The sequence below is a fragment of the Onychomys torridus genome, chromosome X (genome assembly GCF_903995425.1).
Source record: "Onychomys torridus chromosome X, mOncTor1.1, whole genome shotgun sequence".
NCBI classification, from domain to species: domain Eukaryota; kingdom Metazoa; phylum Chordata; class Mammalia; order Rodentia; family Cricetidae; genus Onychomys; species Onychomys torridus.
Window position 1 is genome coordinate 16,996,646 of NC_050466.1, and position 22,037 is coordinate 17,018,682.

Below are 22,037 nucleotides of genomic sequence, written 5' to 3' on the forward strand. Positions count from 1 at the left end.
GACTTTCCTAGAGTATGTTGACTGAAGCTGTGACACATGCTTATATTGTGTACCACAAATGTGCCTGCATCCCAGGAGTGTGGATTCCAGAGTTGGGCTATGTTGACCCATACTATGCCTAATGATAATTTCAAACACTTACATTATTAGAGAATCAAATAGTTCCTGTAAGTTTAGGGTCAAGAATAAAGTATACTTTGGACAATTAGTGAAGTCATTTTTAGTGGAGAGAATAATTATACTTCCTTTTAAAGCCACTTTCATGATGGCACATGTTTGGAAGTAAAATGGTGGTTGACTTATTTAGACCTTTTCAAACTCTGACTCTTTTTCCATTTGTATTTAAGCTTCCCAGGGGCCAGAGATTTCCTGAGGCATATCATCACATCTTACATTCACTGCTTCTTGCAATAATTCCCCATGTGACCATTCGCTATGCAGAGATTCCTGATGAGTCCCGAAATGTGAATTATAGCTTGGCCAGCTTCCTAAAGGTGAGTTAAAGGCAGCCAAAATATGTTAAGGATCTCTTCATCACTGATAGGGTCTGGAAAGACAAAGGAACTTTCTCCTGGAAAAATTGGGTGCTTTGGGTTACTTTTTTTTTCCCATTGTTGAGGATTGAATACAAGCCCTCTGCATGCTGGGCAAATGTTACACTACTTAACTATATCCCCAGCCCCCAGCTAGAATTTTACAAGGCTCTTGAAATAACTCTTTGGATTGACTGATAGATCAGATCAGCCAAATTTACTCCCCCTCCCGCTGAAAAAAGCAGGTGAATAGGAAGCTCTGGCTGAGCCAGAAGACAGGTCATGCTTATTTCACAGACATTTTAAATGGACTACTGTTAGGTTGAGCAATTGTTACTCCAGTCAGGTCCCACCAATCCTCATCACATCTCTGACTTTTTTCTAGTCCAATTGGCTTTTGGATTCATGACTTTCTCTGTTCTCTCTCTCTCTCTCTCTCTCTCTCTCTCTCTCTCTCTCTCTCTCTCTGTGTGTGTGTGTGTGTGTGTGTGTATGTGTGTGTGAGAGCAGGTGCACACACTGAGGCTGGAACAGCACATCTATCAGTTACTGCCATATTCCTTTGGAACAGTGTCTCTCACTGAACCTGGAGCTAGCTAGGCTGGTCATCCTAAAGCCCTAAATATCTTCCTGTCTCCCACATCTACCATGGCACTGGACACTGGGGTTACAGGACTGCACATGGCCATGCCCAGCGTTTTTATGTAGATGCTTGGATTCTAAGTCAAGTCCTCATACTACAGCAAGCACTCTTACCTTTTGAATTAAAGGTACCTATTTGCTGTTGTCAGCACAGGGTACATGTTACTAATGCATACACATAAAATCTGTTAGCTTTGCTCAGTGGAGTTCCTTTGAGAGATGCCAGAAATCCCTATATTTACAAAATTGTACTTAATTTTTGTTATTGTCATATATCTTATTTTGAAAATTAACACAGTTGAGTCTCTTAAGTCTTAATTCCATTGATAATTTACTTTGCTCTTTTTCATTAAGGTCGTCCAAAACTCTGACAGCTATTCTCATATTGTCTGTAAAAATGCCGAAGAAATTAAAAAATTATTTAAAGTCATGAGAGGAGACACTTAGAATCACATAACTAACGTTTCCTTTTTGTTTTAATAGCGCTGCTTGACGCTAATGGATAGAGGATTTGTGTTCAATTTGATAAATGACTATATATCAGGATTTAGCCCCAAAGATCCTAAGGTAAGTTCTAAGAACATAGTTTTAGTAGATACTGGACATTAGCGCATGAAGTCAAAGGTGACAGTTATATTCTCTTCTGGAGAATTCAGAATTGCTCTTCTCATTTATGTACTAAGTATTGTCAAAAGCTGAGACTATTGGATAGTGTTTGGAGTGGTCTCCAAGACCACCCACAGATTCAACAATTCGATAACAGGATTCAATATACAGTTGTAATTCTGACCAACATTCACTGGAGTGATAGGATACGGATACTCAGCAGGATCAAGTGGAGTCTGTGGTGGTCACCACATAGTCCTCTCATGCTTCCTCCCTCTTGTGAAGGCATACTTCCCACTACGGGAGAGAATACGGCCAAAAGATTTTAGGGTTCTTTGAGATTGACCCAACTGGGATGATAGGGAATCAAGAAACAACAGATACACATTCAGAAAACCTGGGACTGGGTGAGCCATGCTCTGTGATAGAGACACAGCAGAAGTCTGGAAACTCAGTACATTTATTATATATAGCTTATTGGGGAGGCAGGTTTATTATATACAACTGATGGAGGAGGTAGGTGGTGGTCACTGTAGGGGAACAATCTCAGGGTGCAGTCACGCAGGTTGCATCTGTAGGGGAATAGGAAGCTGTCGTTGATACTTCTGCACACACTGTCAGCCTGTGTACTATGGCCAGGGGAAGGCTTTGCCATTCCTATGGGTCTGAGTCACTGGGGTTTTTGACATGGCTGTGTTCATGCCATGAATGCTTGTACATACAGGGGTATTTTCGTTTACCATAGTTCTTACTGGGGAACTGGTTTTTGACTTGAAGCAGATCCAAACTCTAGACTCTCAGAAAGGAAAGCAAAACAGGTGTTCACCATAAATCACATTGTTTGTACCAAGAGCCTAGCAGTCTGGCACCAGGAACACAACCTTATCACACAGGGAACATGTCAAAATCCCTTTTCTCAGATGCGAGCCAACACCAGTGTTGCAACAGGCCTTTTAAAATCTACCACTCTTGGGCTGGCTATGTTAACCCTTTCCTGTACAGATTGCACCTGCAAGTATACTTTGGAAGATAAACACTTACATTGGGAAATTAAATATCATTTTTCAATCATTAAAAAATAAATGCCTATAAAATGAGATGATATATAATTTACTATTTAGGTTCTTGCTGAATACAAGTTTGAATTTCTCCAAACAATCTGCAATCATGAACATTACATTCCTCTGAACTTGCCAATGGCATTCGCAAAACCTAAGCTACAGAGAGTTCAAGGTATGTATTTGTATTTTCCATTATTTGGGATTGCTTTTCCTTTTGTGATAGCAATAGTGTAGTATAATGTTTTCTGATGGAACCAGTTAACTTGAAGGTAACTTGAGAATTGTTATTATCTGAAGATAGGTTTAGTAATGGCATTCTACATTTCCTTCATTGTATCAGTGGCAATAGTCTTAGTATGAAAAAAAATTGGATATATTACATATATTGTTGCTAAAACACAGATGTCAGACACTAGTAAAATTTTTATCATAATAGTATATTGAACTTTATTTAAGACTAAATGAAAAAGTATATGGATGCATTTCAGCTGAAAGCATCAACAATAAATTTTAAAAATAAAATGATAACTTGTATGTAAATTTATGAACTAAATTTATGAACTGCCTCAGTTTTAATCTCCATTGCTAGTTTTATTGAATGCTTCTTTGTTATGTAGCACTATTCTTATGTTACTATGTTTTTTATTTGTCCCTTTTCTTTTCATATATTAATTAGATTTTTTTTCATTTGCGGTGGACCGTTTGACTTCAGTAGGTAGGTTTAACTCGGTTCACTCTAAGGTAGTATGCTGTGTTTAAACACAATTGATTTGATGAATGGCCAAGATGAATGGGGGCTTTGTTTGCTTTTCAAATTCTCTCTAGACAAAGTGAGCCTTTAATTGCTGGTACCCCAAAATCTTACAGGCAAGTGCTTGTTAGTCTCAAAATCAGCTTCAGTGTTATTTCGAGTCAGCTTTCAAATGCCTGCTCTTAGAAAGCAAGTTCCTCTGTTCCAAGGCAGCTTGGGGACAAGGGATGGGCTGCATATCTGTTGTAAGTGTTTGTCACCTCTCTCAGGCTTGCTGCTTTCTCTGTCACCCTGTTGTCACCCTGTTGAAGGGCTACTTGGCCACAGTCTGGATGGTGTGGTTGAAAACACCAAATTGGATTTTTTTTTCAAGTCACTGAAGCAAAAAAACAATTGCCATTTGCAAAATCTACCCAGATAAGCCCACCTTGGTTATTCAATGCTGCCATTATATCTAGAAAGTGAATGGAATTCACCAAAGAGCATGACAGTGCAGGAGTCATATGCCTCTGCCTCCGTCTTTAGGGAAGTCTCTACTCAGGGCTAGTGGTTGTAGAAGTGGTGGAATTATAGCTAGTAAAACCACTTTCTAACGACCCCATTACTAAGTTGAGAGCACGTGCGGCCCACATACTTCCCCCCCCCATATTTTGATAATGATGAGGAAGTTAGGGAAAGGGAGTGGACAGAGCATTGGGATTTAGAATTAAATTGAACAGTTTGCAACAATTCAAAATCCTAAGTGGATATACTGCATTGCATTAAATTCTGAAGCAGCCAAAAGGAAAAAAGAAAAGAAAAGAAAGGCATTTTCTTTAGCTTTTTGCTTTATCTAAAATAAATGAAAATATAATCTACTATAGAAATTACTAAATTTGATTCCAGCCTCCTCTGAGTTATTATAAGGCAAGTCTCAACCATAGAATAAATGTGTAGGATTTAACAGAGATCAAAAGATCTAAGAAGGAGTGAAAGATACAGTTTGCAGAGGTGATTTTATGAAATGGAAGATCTGTATTGATGTGATGATGAATTGATGTGAGATGTGATGATGAATCAATGTGAGATGTGGTGGCTTTTGTATTATCATTGTGTCTATTGTGAATGTTCAGGCCAATATGTAATGATCACTGCAACAATCAATAATACTGTTGGGCTGGTCAGATTGTCTTGTTTGTCTTCTTTTCCCACTTTCTAAATATAATTGGAAAGGAAATCAAGCTTTATTCTAGAAAGTTGAGCCCATAGTTGAAATGAAATCTCTTCAGATAAAAAGAAATGTGTTAAAAGATTGTAAAATATAGAATTATTTCATTCTAGGTTCTATTGTCAGAGTACTAAGACTTGAAATAATTTAGGGGAAAAATTATCTTCATGACTATGTTGCTGATTGGAATAATCATTAAAACAATCATCTATCCTTAATGAGGAGTGTTCTTATTTAGTAAAAATTTTGCATGCTCCTTCTGTATTACAGAAGAATTGTTCAGATTAATAATAAAAATTATAGTTCTTGCTAGCATGACCACATATGATTAAATGATAATTACAGTATTTTAATTGTCTAATAATCAACTGTATATTTTTATTAAAAGTTACAAATTTTATTGTACTGCAGACTCCAATCTTGAATACAGTTTATCAGATGAGTATTGTAAGCATCACTTCTTGGTTGGTCTACTTCTGCGGGAGACCTCCATTGCTCTTCAAGACAATTATGAGATCAGATATACAGCCATCTCCGTCATAAAGAATCTCTTGATAAAGCATGCATTTGATACTAGATACCAGCATAAGGTAAGGATGTCTATACAGTTTTTGGGAGCACACTCATAAATTTCTCCTAAGATTTTTCATTCCAGATGATGTTTACAGTAGAGAACAAAGTATGAATATGAATGAAAAGGTATTTTTATAAATAAGTTACTATTTTTCCATTTCGGGCCATTAAATTTTTTTAAAATACCCGTAATAACGTGAAGAAAATTTTTTTTCAAATCATTTTTTAATATTTTGATGCTGGGTAGGGAACAAGCCATGGTCCTGCACATAGTGATATATACTCTACTACTGAGCTTTGTATCACCAGCTACTCAAACCATATTTTTAAATTAACATATATTAAGGTCTGTGTTTATGTGGCAATGAAATGAGGATAAATTGCTTTATGTGTTTTTCTTATATTTAGTATAAATATCTGGGCCAATCAGACTCTTTCTTGACTTCCTATATAAAGTAATTAGGATTTTTGAAAAGTCATACAGGGACAGGAGAGATGGGTCAGGAATTAAGAATGGTTGCTGCTCTTGCAAAGGACTTCAGGTTGGCTCCAGTATCCACATCTGGTTGCTTAACTACCTGTAACTTCAGTTCCAGGGAGATACCGCTCTTCTAGACTCCAAGGGCAGCTGTGTTCACATGGATGTACACATACACATACACACAAACATAAAAAACATCATACAGAGGTGTACCATGAATATACTGTCAAATACCTTAATGCCCTTAAATATATACACATATCCCTAAATAAATATATTGATATTTGTTTACTAAGACATTAAGTATGTCATATATAAAATATATAGTATGAATTTTTCTTTGTACTAAAAAGATGTTATGATAGTATTTTACTGTCAATAGCCATGGATGTAGCTGTAAATCCTACATACATTTAACATTGTTTATGTGTGACCATAGCTCTGGTTGCTGTCTGCTACTACTTTAAATATGTATTTAATGTCATTAATATGTATTTAATGTCATTAACATTGCAATTTAAGGGCATGGAAAATTAAACTACAAACTGAATTAATTTGGACTAACCCTACGTTATTTCTCTGGTATTTAGTAACTCAAGGAAATATAATATTTCATGTTTGACAACACAGCCTTTAATTTTTAACATTTACATATAAGAAAACCATAGGATGTAATTTGTTATTATAATTAATATTATTAATTTGAAAACCTGTTTTACAGGTGAATTTGTTTCTACAATTTTCTTATCTATTGTATTTCCTAATTACCAAAATTTTTTTATTTGGAAATATTGCCAGATTTTTTTTCATGATTCTGGCTGAAATTGACTCCTTCATTTTATGATATAAATTATTTTATTGTAGTTTGTGATATCTTTGCCAAATTATAAATAACGTAATACTAATGTTGCAAACAATCTTTTCCTTTATGTGGTTATGTTTGAAAGCTGTCACTGGACTCTGTATTATGAGTAAGTCCAAACAGCAACAAAGTTCTTGGACAATTAGTTATAAGACTCATGCCTCTAAATTTTGTAGCTATTAGCTCACTTTTAGTCTTTTAATCTGATTTAGGGGGCCGATTTCATTCATTTAACATATATACATATTATTTATCAGTAAAGTTTTGATATTTTTCAGAACCAGCAAGCCAAAATAGCACAGTTGTACCTCCCATTTGTTGGACTGCTCTTGGAAAATATACAGCGACTAGCAGGCCAAGATACTTTGTATTCTTGTGCAGCCATGCCTAATTCTGTAAGTGTGAATGCATTTCTCTTTGGAGTTACATCTTGTTTTACCTAATGCACTTGGAATTGAGGTCATCTGCTATGTGGTCTCATTTGTAAGCATTTATTTTTCAGTATATTTTATATTTTTTCCTGCTTTTCCTATAGCAATGCTTCTCATCCAATAATGTGGGGATGTGTTAGAACCCAGATCTTCATTCAGTAGGCCCTAGGCTGAGGTTGTCTAGTCTAAAGGCTACATTTTGAATAACAAGGCCCAAAAGAATAACACAAATGCCTTGTTTCTATTTTGTTCCTTAAAGTTTGCTGCTAATTAACACACTTTAGTGTTTTTTTTTTTTTTTTTGAGCTGGGGATCGAACCCAGGGCCTTGCACTTGCTAGGCGAGCACTCTACCACTGAGCTAAATCCCCAACCCCACACTTTAGTGTTTTTATTCATCTGGAGAACAAAATGAAAGCACCTTCCCTTCCAGAGCATCAGACACTCGGGGGTTAAGACTCCTTTGCTTCTCCCTATCCTTGGTAGTCTCTGATTAGTATTTCTTGGTAAGTCCTTTTAGTTTATTACAGCTGGGGGAGCTTTCTTTCTAGTCCGCTTAGTGACTTAAGACTTACTTAAGGCACTTAAAGGGTAACTAGGTTTCTGTCTGTCATAACAACCTTTGCCCTTGCAATAATTAAAATATTCCTCCCCAACCTTAGACCTAAAAGGGTTTCTGTTAACTGCTCCTAGTTTTGCCCTCTGGAGTCATGGAAAACATTTGTTTCCACCTTCACAATTTGTCCCTTCCACATATGCTTCTCAATTTTTCTCCAGGACACATATCACCATTTTGTCATTTGTTCCAAACCATTTATTTATTCCCTTGGTCAATGCTTCTGGATACTCTCCCATTTGCCAGTAGCCCTACTAAACCAATGATGTCAGGCCACGTGCCAACACTTGAACGGCTGGGGCATGATGATGCAAATTCAAGGCAAGCTTGGGCTACAGAGTAAGACAATACCTCAAAAAAAAAATTGTGCCCAAATCGTATGCTTTGTACTTGTTGGCTCAGTGTAAATGTTAACTTCTATCCCTCTTCATATTCTGAATGGACCAAGCTCATCTATGTACTTTGTGTAGTCATTTCATATTGTTTGGTGACAGGTTGAACTCTGCTTTATAATATAATCTGGAAAAACTTTCCCTGTAAAATGCCCCCCTAATTTTGAAAACTACTCCTAAGTTCCGGAGAAAGAGCTTTTTAAAGATCATTTAAGAGCAGAATTTTCTTTTCTTTTCTTTTTTTTTTTTTTTTGGTTTTTTTTTTTTTTTTTTTGGTTTTTTGAGACAGGGTTTCTCTGTGTAGCTTTGCGCCTTTCCTAGAACTCACTCTGTAGCCCAGGCTGGCCTCGAACTCACAGAGATCTGCCTGCATTTTTAATGATGTGTTTATGCATGTGTCAGAGTGTGGGTTTGTGCATGAGTACAGTTGGCTATGAACACCAGAAAAGAGTGTCAGATGCCCTGGAGCTGGAGTTATGGGCAGTCAACATGGGTGCTGAGAACTGAATTCTGGTCAAGAGCAATTAGGCACTCATAATTGCTGAGCCATCTCTCCAGCTCCATTTGTTTGCTTTCTGAGATAGGGTCTCACTGTGACTATAGTTCAGGCTGGCTTGGAACTTGAAATGATTCACCTGATTCGGTATCCTGAGTGCTAGGGTTACTGGCATGCACTACCACACCGGATAGAAAAGCCACTTCTTAAGCTTGCCTGGTGGCTTTCTTGCTTGTGGCATTTGATCGTGTTAATGAGTGGAATGTGGATGTAATCTCACTGGGTGTCACATTGGTCTTTCTTCACACCGTAGTTCATGGCCAAGTTCATTCCACACATTTGACAGTGATATTTGGAAATGTTTCACTATCTGTCCTTTCTTTTATAGCTCATGTTCACTTAGAGACTTTCGTTACACTTCTAGCATTGTCCCTGGTTCCAAGGAAGAGAACTGAACAATATTGAGATGATGCCAATTGCAACCATCTAATTATATCATTTGGTCAGAGGTTATGATTACTACAGTATGCTAGCGGCCAATTGTTTTTTAAACATGCTACTTAAATCCTAGTAATACCTGATGTAACTTTCACAGTGAGCTTTGTTTTAAAATCAGATTTCTTGTGCTAGTTTAGAATTTGGCTAAATTACTCAAGCACCGTGTTCTGCTACAGGCGTCCAGGGATGAGTTTCCATGTGGCTTTGTTTCACCTACAAACCGAGGGAGCCTGACCACTGACAAAGACACAGGTAATTAAGCTCTTTAATAATTATGTATCACATGAGTGTTTAGAAATATACCTCTACTCATTTTGAAATATTTCATAAAACTATACATAGCCTGGTCTTTCCTGAAGTTTAGTTAAAACATGACTCACACATGCAGCCACATTTTCTAGCTTGTCTGAGCATGATCAAAATGGCTAAGTATAGTGAAAAAACTAGAAGATTAAAAACAAAATAAAAACAGTGGTTCCTTTCCTCTTAAGTTTCATCAATATTGGGCAAGATACTTCCTTTTCTTTTCTTTTTCTTTTTCTTCTTCTTTTTTTTTTTTTGGTTTTTCGAGACAGGGTTTCTCTGTGTAGTTTTGCACCTTTCCTGGATCTCACTTGGTAGCCCAGGCTGGCCTCAAACTCACAGAGATCCACCTCCCTCTGCCTCCCAAGTGCTGGGTTTAAAGGCATGCGCCACCACCACCCAGCCTGACACTTCCTTTTCTTTACCTATAATATAGATAAGCTGTCTTGTGAATTATGTGGCTTTATTTCATGACTTCCAAGGAATTGTAATACATAGCCAATTGTTTTGTAGGGAAAAATCACTTCACCTTTACTTGTTTCCTTGTGGTGTTTTGATATATGAATTTCACATTTTAGAAGGCCAGGATCTATTCACTGTAATATATATTTATTTAAAGTAATGTAGTACTTAGTTTTAAAATTATTTTGATGGTTCTTCCTGTTGCTAACAAGAACTTGGACTTTTTTCCAGCCTATGGGTCTTTTCAAAATGGTCATGGAATTAAGAGGGAGGATTCAAGAGGTTCCCTTATCCCTGAAGGAACAACAGGATTTCCAGATCCTGGCAACACTGGTGAAAATGTAAGAACCTAAACATATAGGATAGCCTGGTGACTAGGCTACCAAGAGCTTTTAGAATAAACATGCAGCTATATTGTCTCCCATAGTCTATTTTGGATCTATAAAATGCATCCCACAATTCTTGAATATTTTAGTAGTACCTTCCTATCCCTGCAGCTGCTACTTGGATATCTTTTTCCCCCTTAAGCATAGTTATATAGACGAATTGCTAAATAGTCTTATTAAATAAAAAACCCAGAGCCAGATATTGGGGTTAAAATATGAGAGATCAGAGGAATAGGAAAAGCCACAAGCCAACCTTACCTTACCAACCCTCAGCTTCCAAAGAGACCTGCTTCCTGTATACCTATGCCTATATGCCATTCTGTTCTGCTATCTCATTTGTTCTCTCTGTCCAGCTACATCACTTCTTCCTGCCCAGCACTATCACTTCCTGTCTATCTGTACAGACCTCCAAACCTTTATGGTTAACTAGTGTTAGAATTTAAGGCATGTATCACCATGCCTGGCTCTGTTCCCAGTGTGGCCTTGAACTCATAGAGATCCAGACAGATCCCTGCTTTCCGAATGATAGGATTAAAGGAGCATGCTACCATTGCCTGATTTCTTTTCTTTTCTTTTTTTTTCTTTTTAAAGATTTATTTATTTATTATGTATACAGAAGAGGGCACTAGACCTCATTACAGATGGTTGTGAGCCACCATGTGGTTGCTGGGAATTGAGCTCAGGACCTCTGGAGGAGCAGTCGGTGCTCTTAACCTCTGAGCCATCTCTCCAGCCCCATTGCCTGATTTCTATGTTTAATATTGTGGCTGGCTTTTTCCTCTGATCCTCAGATAAACTTTATTGGGTTGCACAAAAGTAAAATATCACATTCTAAGTGTGAATTTTTTAGTGGAAGTTTGAGACAAAGTTTTGCTACAAAGTTCAAGCATGTCTCAAGCTCCTCATGCTGCCCAGACAAGTGTTGAACTCATAATCTGCTTCCACCTCCAATTTACTGCTTTGAACTGGGGTGTTACTATGTTGCTCAGACTGATGTCAAACTTCTGGCCTCAAGCAATCTTCCTGTCTCATCCTCCTGAGTAATTGCAAAGGAAAATACCACAATGCCCAGTTTACCTGGTTGTCTTAATACTGTTTATAGGGAGTAAGGCAATTATCCTCAAGCAGTCTAACTCTATCTTCTTTTGCTGTAGCTTGCTGTAACCTAGAGGAGAGGTTCCAGTTTAAAATTTCTAAACTGCCTTGCATTTTAACCAAAACATATCAGCACAGGGCTGATTCAATCTTTCTTTTTTTTTAAATAATATTTTTTTATCAATTAAATTTTTTCATTTATTTTACATATCAACCAGTTCCCCCTCCCTCCTCTCCTCCTGTTTTCCCCCCCCCCCTCCTGCCCTGCTTCCCATCTACTCTCCCCACCCCTGCCTCCCATCTATTCTCCCATCCACTTCTCCATCTCCATTCAGAAAGGGGCAGACCTCCCACGGGCATCAACAAAGCATGGCATACATCAAGTTGAGGCAGGACCAAGTTCTTCCCCCTGCATCAAGGCTGGGTGAGGCAACCCAGCATGGGGAATAGGTTCCCAAAATAAAAATAACATTTAATTTGAGAAACTTTAGGTCCTCAAGTGGATAGTCTTAGTCTTCTAACTCTTCCATCATATTGGGTTTTTTTTTTTAGATTTATTTATTTATACATAGTGTTCTGCCTGCATGTGTCCTTGCAAGCCAGAAGAGGGCACCAGATCTTATTACAGATGGTTGTGAGCCACCATGTGGTGGCTGGGATTTGAACTCAGGACCTCTGGAAGAGCAGTCTATGCTCTTAACCACTGAGCCATCTCTCTAGCCCACCATCATATTGTTTTAAGCCTAACAGTAAAATGTAAAATGTGTCTGCCTTGAGGCCAAAATACCACATTTTAGACAATAAAGTTCTGTGACACCATGTAAAATCATATATTACTTAGAAGGATCTGTAAAATATTTTTAAAATAATGAACTCCCATTCCTGTTTTTAAGTGAAACTGGGATTTTGACTTAAGCCAGCCACACCTGATCCCATGTTTAGAATTCAGCAATTTTCCTACTATTTTGTGGCATGCTTGATGTGCATCAGTCACCTAGAGGGCTTAAGAAGTGGTTGCACCTCACCCTCAGAGTGTCAGTAGGTCTGAAACAGCGCCTGGTAATTTGTATTTCTAAGTCCTCAGGTGATGCCACTTCTGCTGATTTGAAAGCACCCCTTAAGAACCAGGTTAATATACATCTTTGAACCTTTGAGTAAATAGTAACTTATTCACAAAGGTTCCTATTTCACACTATTTTGAATTGTGATGATACTGTCATAGATAAGGTCAGAGCAATTAAATAACTTACTAGTAGTTAAATGGCTGACAAGCAATCAGAACCAAGGTTTGTTTCATTCCAACTCAAAGTTCTTAGTTAAGTCCTACCTTAGTTCTATATACCCTGTTAGCTCAGCTTCAAAGTATTGACATTATTAGCAAGGGTAAAGCTTTTTATTGTTGTTATTCTATTTATATAAAACCTCAAATAAACGAGATCTTGCCATGATTTGGTATTTAAACAGACCTCATTAAATAATAGGATCATTGATTTGATATAATTTGGAAATATTACCTGGCTCTCATTTTAATTATTGTATAATTAGTCAATTTAAAATAGACTATTTGATGGTTGGGAGTTGGATATTAGTACATTCTAAGTAGCAATTCAAATTTAAAAGTTTAATGCCGGGCAGTGGTGGTGCACGCCTTTAATCCCAGCACTCGGGAGGCAGAGGCAGGCGGATCTTTGTGAGTTTGAGGCCAGCCTGGTCTACCGAGCAAGATCCAGGAAAGGCGCAAAGCTACACAGAGAAACCCTGTCTCGAGAAACCAAAAAAAAAAAAAAATTAATTTTTAGGCAGCAATGGAGAATTAAACCCAGGAACTTGCATATGGTAGGCAAGTGATCTACTTCTGAGCTTTATCTCCAGCCCTAAAATTAAAATGTCTGTCATGCTTTCACATACCTTAATTCCCTCTTCCATGTAAAAGCTATTCTTCCTGAAAGTTACATATTTTAAAATTTTGCTATTATAACATAAAGCATATGGAAGTAAAACATAAATACATAGTTAATGGCTATGCCTTTATGAAGACCCCAAAGTAATTTCCAGTGATATTACTAGATACTGTAGCAATGAAGACTCAGCTCATTTGTCTATCAAATATGCCATAAAATATTTTTATAGTTTTCTCAAATAGGACAGGTAGTTTAAAAAAATTGAGATTAAGGCTGTATAAAATTGCCATATTGTTCACTAAGTCTCCTCTCTTTTATCTCACAGACCCGACACAGTTCTTCAAGGAGTAGTGTATCCCACTATAATCGTCTGGATCAGTATGAAATCAGAAACCTCTTGATGTGTTACTTATATATAGTAAAAATGATTTCTGAAGGTAAGAAATGAGCATATTCAGCAGGAACTCTACTAGACATCCCCCCCTCATAGGTCCAGGCCTATAAATTGAGAACATACATGTTAGAAACAGATCTTTAAAGATTTAAGTCATAAAATATCCCTTAAGGTGAACATTAAAATAAGTTCCTGTGGATTTGAATCTGATATAATTTAAAAATAACTATTGATTAGTTTATAAAAATTATGCAACAATTTTAAAGGATTTTTATGCATAGAATAAAATATGTTAAGTAGTTAATATAACAGGAAGGAAATAACCACAATACAAAATTAACATTTTAGGTTTTATTTGACTCAGGATTTGAAAAACATAGAAGCAAAAAAATCAGGGTTTTCTGAAGGTAGGGGTTGCCACCATTGTCTCTGCAGCATCACTGGCGTTGTCTGCAGTCAGTCATTGTCTCTGCAGCATCACTGGCATTGTCTGCAGTCAGTCATTGTCTCTGCAGCATCACTGGTGTCGTCTGTAGTCAGTCATTGTCTCTGCAGCATCACTGGTGTTGTCTGCAGTCAGACTGTCAGGCTGCTTCTCTTCTTGGAGAAGAATGGTATTATCTCCTAGCATTACTAGTTTTCTTTTATACAATATGACTGTCTATAAACAAGGGGTTAACTACATATCCTCAAAAGTTAAAATTATTTTTCTCTCAAATGCCACATTTATTTACACAATTCTCACCCTCTTTTTCCATTTCTCAATATTTTGCTCAAAAAGTATCCACTTCAGTAGGCATCATACAGTGTATATGTGTATATGAGGTAACATTATATTCCTCATAAATATGTACAATTAACAAAGTACATGTAAACTAATGGTAGAGTACATGGCTAGCATATGCGAGACCCTGGGTTTAATTCCTAGCACAAAAAAAAAAGAAAGAAAATTTCTTAGTACTGCAAAAATTAGTAAGTAAATTTAAAATAAATTCCAAGTGCACCTAGTTTCTAATCACCATAAATCATATAACTTTTATAATTAAAATTTCTTTAGTATTTTTATTTATTTTTGCTTAGTTATTGTTTTGTTTTTTGAAACAGTCTCATTATGTAATCTTAAATGGCCTCAAACTTGCTGTGTAGACCAGGCTATCCTCTGCCTCTCAAGTGCTGGGATTAAAGGCATGCACCACCATGCCCGCTTATTTGATTTTTTTATGTGTATGTGTACCACATGTATGCCTGGTGCCTGCAGAGGTCAGAAGAGAGCATGAGATCCCTGGGAACTGGAGTTACAGATGGTTAGAAGCCACCATGTGGGTGCTGGGAACTAGCCACAGGTCCTTTGCAAGAGCAACAAGTGCTCTTACCTGCTGTCATCTCTCCAGCCCCAATTTATGTAATTCTTGGAGACAGGGTCTCACTATTTATCCAAAGATGGCAACTCCTGATCCTCTTGCTTAAGCCTCTTGAGTGCTAGAATTACAAGGGCACACATCACACTTGGCTGTTACATTTTTTCCAACTACACTTGGTTGTTTCATTTTTCCCCCCTGGTGTCAGATGATGGACCCAGGGCCTTGCACATGCATATGCAAATGCTTCACTGCCACTAAATACCTAGGCCATATTTTTGAACTTTTTTTTTTGGTTACTAGAGACATGAACCCAGGGCCTAGCATATCAGCTATATACCACCAGCCTATTTTATCCATTTTATTGACTCTTACATACTTTATTTTGTGACACATAAACATTAAAACAGATTAGTCAGGTACGAATAACAAATTCTATAATAAATCAACACAACAGTCATTTTTTTTTATCCATAGTCAAGGATAGTCTTAAATTCACAATCCTCTTGCCTATCTTCCAAATTCTGGGACTAGAGGCAGCTGCTAGCATGTTCAACTATTTTTTGTTTTAATTTTTTTCTGGTGTTGGGGATGAAATCTAGGGCTTGGCACATGAACTATACCCCCAGAATATCTTTACCCATTTTTGGTAAACATTACTTGCTTTTTTGTGACAGTACAAAATAATATAAGTAAAATGAATAATACAAATTATACAAATAATATAAAATTATACAAATTACGCAAATAATACAGATTACTAGATAAGTTGATGGCCAGTTAACTGTAGAAATATTAAACCCATTAGTCACATATAAATAAAAAACTGTGAAATATGTTAATACAACTCATAGTTTTTTTTTTTTTTTCTTTTTGAGATAGAATCTCACCATGTAGCCTAGCTTGGCCTGAAACTAACCATGTAGCACAGGCTAATTAGCCTCCTAAGGGCTCGGATTGTACCATTTCATACCGAAAAACAATACAAATAATTCTGCAGTCTATTGGTTTCAGGAATATACAACTTAAGAGTAAACTGTCAAAATTAGATTGAAGCTCAGTGATGGGCATCCATGTTTTGGAAAAGAACTAAAATAATTTTTAAAACCAGAGATTCATTTCAGGAAATAATAATTACCTAATAACAACCACAATTCATGCTTTTGCCTTCCCACAAAGATAAAAAATGGGAGAATATGGAAACTGATTATGATGTTTATGTGGTTTGTTTATTAGAACCATGAATATTCTAAAACACTTTATCACAATTATAATAGTTTTGTAATGTTGACAGAAATACTGTATTGTTGGTTCTTGGAATGAAAAAAATTATAGTATGGGAATACTCCCGTTAAATTCATTCTTTTTTGTATGGATTTAACAAAAGTATTTCTGTACCATTAATTTATCTATTCCAAGAGCCAACAATAAAAAAAAGATATCCAAGAGATACATTGGGAAAATGCAAAAGATAAATACTTGGGTATTTCTGAGCAAAGAAAGTAAAAGGACAGAGCATGGGAGAGAGGAGAAGTACACTGCTGACCACTTCTCTCCTTCTAATCCAGTGTACACATATACACAGACAAGTCTGGATGCATGTTTTGATGTCACAGATAAAACCATGACTTTTCTTTCTTAGGAATGTAATAGTTTCCCTTATAAATAGAGCTTGGCTTAGTCTGCCAAATATTTTGCCCTTGTTATTGAAGTTGTTCTTCTGTTCCTGCTTTGTGGTTTCAGGACATTTTCAATAACTCATATATATGTTGTCTACATCAGATCTCTTTATCTTGTTATGTTTAAACTCCCACTGCATGCCATAAAGTTATACTCATTTTATTCTGAAAAAAATGTTCACTTCTAGATCCTTTTCAATAGCTTTTAAAATTTTGTTATAATTTTAGTAACTTTAATGTAAACTTTTGTTCTACTTGTACACATTGTTGTTTTGAGGACAGGGGTGTTCTGAAGAGTTTCCTTCTCTGTCCTCTACATTTTGCTAACAGTAATTCACTATTTTAGGGTCCTAGGGGGCATATGCCAAAGATTTTTAAGTCATACTGATTTATTCATTGTTAGCGTCATAGTCTGAATTTACAGGAATACTATCTTATTGAAAAAACACATTTTCCTTGTAAGAAAATGTGAAGGGAAGCTGCAACTTCTTCCTTTTTAGTTCTTAATTTTTCTTTTCAATGAAGAGTTTCCTGAAGGAACCCTCTCATAATCACTTGTAGGATTTTCACAAGTTCTTATATTTTCAGATTCACTAGTAATATTCAGAGAAGGTTTTTCCTTGGAAGGTAAGAGATCATTACCAGATTTCATTGGAATGTCATTTTTGTTTCTGAAACCAGAGAGTGCTAATCTCCTTCTCTGAAGGTATTTTGAAGTATAGTCCACAGGAAACACCTGTGCACTATTAGATTTTTTTTTCTTTGTCAGAGGTGGCAATACATTACTAGGCTTACAAGGCATATTTTCCTCTGAGGTTTCAGATACTATTATAGCTTCTCCAGAGGATACACTGGAAAGGCTCCAAGTAAAGGTATTTTTTTCCCATTGTTGTGTTTTTTTTACTCCAGAAAGGCTCGAGATACTAATCAAGTCATCTTTCTTTGAAGTTTCCACTGTAGTTGTTAAATAAGCTGTACATGAGGGTAAGACATTGGCCTCTTGGGCAAGATTTTCCTCAACAGATGGAGAATCTAGAGAAGTCTCTGGCACTTCCACGATTCCCTCACTGCTTAGTTGAGGTGGATTATCATCTGGATTTGGTTTTCCGTCCAAATCACATAGAGATTGTTTCTGTTCATTATGTGGTTCCATAACACGCCTAGGAAACAACTGTACTGGTTGGGAAGGCTCCTTTACTATATAAACTTGTTTTCTTTTCATTTGAATACTGGGAATGAAATCGTCATAATCGCTATCTGAAAAACTCAAATGAACACGTGGCAGGTTTACTTTTATCTTTTCAGAAAGCTTTCTATTTTCTTCTTTTAATTTGCTATTTTCTACAGTGAGCTCAGCAATCTCCGCTAGACTTTTCTGTTGCATGTTACTAAATTCCTGCTGTAGCATTTTCCTGTATGTTTCATTCATTAAACAGCGCTCACATGATTTTGAATCAGAGGCCTCCCGAGTCTCTGTCCCTGGTTTATTCTTTGCTACAGGGCCACACCGCCTTCCCTCTGTCAACCTGGCTTTCCTCATATTGGTCAATTTCATCTGTAAGCGGTGAAGCTCTTTATCATGGATGTCCTTCAGTGCTAGCCACGCCTTTTTAAAATCATCAGACACCAGATCGCTTACACTAAGTTTAGTTTTCCCGAAACGGGAGGCATTCTGACCATCTCCCTGGTCTTCACCACTACTACTGACAGCCTGCATCTCGTTCCTCTGACTGCGAACCCAGAGGCGGGTTTGGGCTTGGCGGTACCAAGGACAGAATGGCGGAAGACGCTCCGCTGAGAACCTGTCCCTGGGGAGGGACCGGCAGCCGCACTGACCGACCTCTAACTATGGAGCTGTGGCCAGTGGCTTGGCGAGGCCACTGACTGAACGGCAGCGGAGCCTCTGGGGCAGAGGTCCACCGACCAGAACACTAGCGCCTACGGCCCTGCCCACGGAGGCGACAGGCGCGGCCTCACAGGCCTCCCCCGGCCTACCCCTTTACAGACCTGCCCAGAAGCTGCCTTAGGACCCGGTCCACAGGAGCAGGTGGAGGACAGACAGAAAGGCCCCGTTTCTTTCTCCTAGAAAAAGCCAAAAAACTTTGTTAAAAAAGAAAATTACCAGAGCGTGAGGGCGAGAAAAAACCCACCTCCCTCGAAAATGGCGCCACCACCCTCTGAGGAGTGGCGGGAAAGCCAAAAAAGGGCTGCAGGAGAGTGCGCATGCGCACCCCATACTTTCCCCACCCCTTTTTTTTCTGGGAGATACCAAAAGACCTGGCAGGGCGGGGGAGGACAGAAATTGCTGTTAGCTTAGTCTTTTAAAACAAATCATATTTTAGAACAAATCATGTCAAAACTATTTTGATTATTTATGATTAATATTTTAGAATCATTGAAAACTGTCAATATTAATGGTTTTATAAAAAAAAACGTGGGAGTAGTTTGGGGATTTAGCTCAGTGGTAGCGCGCTTGCCTAGCAAGCACAAGGCCCTGGGTTGGCGCCTCAGCTTAAAAAAAAAAAAAACCCGAGGACAGTGACCAGTGCTGTAATACTAACTATTCCCGAAGGTTGACTTATGAAGATTATGGGTTCAAGGCCAACCTTGACAATTTTCTGAGGCGTTAGACCCCAGTTTGAAAATAAAATTTAGAGTCTGGGTGATGGAGGCGCACGCCTTTAATCCCAGCACTCGGGGAGCGGGGGGGGGGGGGGGGGGGGGGGGGGGGGGGAGCAGGCGGATCTCTGTGAGTTTGAGGCCAGCCTGGGCTACAGAGTGAGTTCCAGGAAAGGCACAAAGCTACACTGAGAAACCCTGTCTCGAAAATCCAAAATAAATAAATTAATTTAATTTAATTTTTAAAATGCTTTATAATCCTAGCAATCGGAAGGCAGAAGAGGCAAGGGAATGGAGAGTTTAAGGCCAATCTGGGCTATGTACTCAGGGCCCCATCTTCAACCTGGGCCAGGGAGATAGCTGGCAGTGGCAAAGGCCATGTAACCCTAATTCAATCCCCGAGGCCCATATGTGGAAAGAAGAGTACTCAACTCATAACCTGTTCTCTGTCTTCTACAAGTGTTGCAGCTCAAATGTGATTCCATACAATACATGTGATAATAAATATAATTGTAAAAAGTACTTTTAAAGAACTGGCGCCAGGCGATGGTGGTGCTCACCTTTAATCCGAGCACTCGGGAGGCAGAACCAGGTGGATCTCTGTGAGTTCAAGGCCAGCCTGGTCTCCAAAGTGAGATCCAGGAAAGGCGCAAAGCTACACAGAGAAACCCTGTCTCGAAAAAAAAAAAATGGGTCATGTAGCTCCATGATAGAGCACTTCTCTCTCTGTCTCTGTCTCTCTCCATATATATATGTTTGATCCCAGGATCAGGAGAGAAATGTATTAAAAATGGGAGAAGCAACATCAAATCCCCTTCATTCTGTCTCACACCATCATAAAGTCAGCATTGTCTCCTCAGTCCCTGTCTACCAAAGGCTGTTGCTTGGATGGAAAAGGAGCCATTTGTCTACCTTTTATGACAAAAGATTTGGTCATTTATAGCAGGGATAGCCAATACTGTTAACTATATCAGAGGAATATAAAAAAGAAAGTTAAATAACTTTTATAATTTTTTTTCACTCAGAGTTGGGCAAGGGTGGTACATTCTCTTTATCTCATCACTTGGGAGGTAGAGGCAAGAGGATCAGGAATTCAAAACCAATCTGGACTATGAGACCCTGTCTCAAACAAACAAACTAAAATCCGATTGGTAGGTAAGTCAGAAAAGATATATTGGAAAAATGAAGGAAATAGGTTATAGAGAGACTTACATGAGATAGATTTAAAATAGTCTTCTGTCTGAAATAGTTGGAAACATAGATAGATCATTGGCCTGATTATCCAAAGAAGAAAATGGAAGAAAATAATCTGTCTCCTTCTCTAAAGTTAAGAAATGTTTTGGTTAACAGAGTCCTTTGAGTAGCAGATAAAGGCACCCAACTTCAGAAAAATGTCCATAAACCTACCATTGTGAAATTTTAGTGTTGGCTAAGCCTTGGGTAAAAAATAAACAAAACTTTCCTTATTTTGTCTCCAGCTATGATAGGAAGATTGGAGCAAACCATGCCAAAGGACATTTACAAAGTAAAAAAAAAAGGTTAGGGCCAGCATTGGTGGTGTATGCCTTTAATCCCAGCACTCGGGAGGCAGAGCCAGGCAGATCTCTGTGAGTTCCAGGAAAGGCACAGAGCTACACAGAGAAACCCTGTCTCGAAAAAAACAAACAAACAAAAAGTTAGAAGCTGAAATAAAGATTATATGATACATTTGAAACCAATGCAAAAAACAAAACAAAACATGTATGTGTATTCTGAGTGTAGTGTGATGTAACACATTTGTAATCCCAACACTCAGGAGGTAGGGCAGAAAGTCAGGGCACTTGTAAATTTAAGGCCAGCCTGGTTCTCATAGTGAAATCCTGTCTAAAGGAAGCCCCCTTGGTGGTGCAGACCTCTAATTCCTGCATTCTGAAGTGGAGGCAGGAGGATTAGGAGTCACCCTCATCTCCACAGTGGATGTGAGGTCAGCCTGGAATATGTGCCATCCTGTATGAGTGTTGGGCAGTAGAAGAAAGAGGGATGAAGTGTGTGGTGGTGCTTGACGCTAGGCTCACTCAGTTCTTTGTTCTTTCTCCTGTTTTCAGATACTCTCTTAACGTACTGGAATAAAGTGTCTCCCCAGGAGCTCATAAACATTCTCGTACTTCTAGAGTAAGTTGCGCTATTTTCCTAAATGTTCTGCTTCTTCAGAAAAAGTTAGTTGAAGGAGTTTAGATGTTACAGTTTTTGTGTTTTCAGCAGCTCATTTGCTAATGTGGTAGAAAATGTCAAATTATCTTAATAATCTGGAGTCTGGCATTCTTCACTCAGTGATAAAAGAAAATCAAGGAGGTGGAATACATGTGATCCCATAGAAAAACTCTTATCCAGTGATTTTACAGATGAGCAGGAGTCTGACTATGCCCACGAAAAAACTAGGATGCTGTCAGCTGACCTGTATTGTTCATTTGAAGCAGACCCTGGATTGATGAACAGCTAGAATTCAGATTTTGAACTCTTAAGTAGAGCTGAATAATTCTAAATACTACTCACTTCGGAAACAGAGAGATATAGTTTTATGGCTCTATATAGAAATATGCATCTACAGGTATTTAAAAACACTTGGTCAAACCATCTGTAGTGATTGAAAGGTGTTATATGCTGAGCTACTATGTTATCATTATTGAAAGTTAAAAGGAAAATTATTAACAGA

The 22,037-nt window shown here is 37.9% G+C and overlaps 1 protein-coding gene across 3 annotated transcripts in view; it reads left to right on the top strand.

Annotated features, from left to right (window-relative positions):
• Nucleotides 1–22,037, top strand: part of Dock11 (dedicator of cytokinesis 11) — a 184,956-nt gene that overhangs the window by 115,086 nt on the left and 47,833 nt on the right. For 2 of the 3 annotated variants that reach the window (XM_036174943.1, XM_036174945.1), the window contains exons 28-37: nucleotides 348–494; nucleotides 1,659–1,742; nucleotides 2,903–3,014; nucleotides 3,519–3,557; nucleotides 5,212–5,390; nucleotides 6,995–7,111; nucleotides 9,325–9,400; nucleotides 10,145–10,254; nucleotides 13,621–13,732; nucleotides 21,430–21,496. In XM_036174943.1, coding sequence (XP_036030836.1) covers nucleotides 348–494; nucleotides 1,659–1,742; nucleotides 2,903–3,014; nucleotides 3,519–3,557; nucleotides 5,212–5,390; nucleotides 6,995–7,111; nucleotides 9,325–9,400; nucleotides 10,145–10,254; nucleotides 13,621–13,732; nucleotides 21,430–21,496 — 1,043 coding nt within the window. The remainder of the gene's footprint in view (nucleotides 1–347; nucleotides 495–1,658; nucleotides 1,743–2,902; nucleotides 3,015–3,518; nucleotides 3,558–5,211; nucleotides 5,391–6,994; nucleotides 7,112–9,324; nucleotides 9,401–10,144; nucleotides 10,255–13,620; nucleotides 13,733–21,429; nucleotides 21,497–22,037) is intronic. The other variant, XM_036174944.1, reaches the window with a different exon arrangement.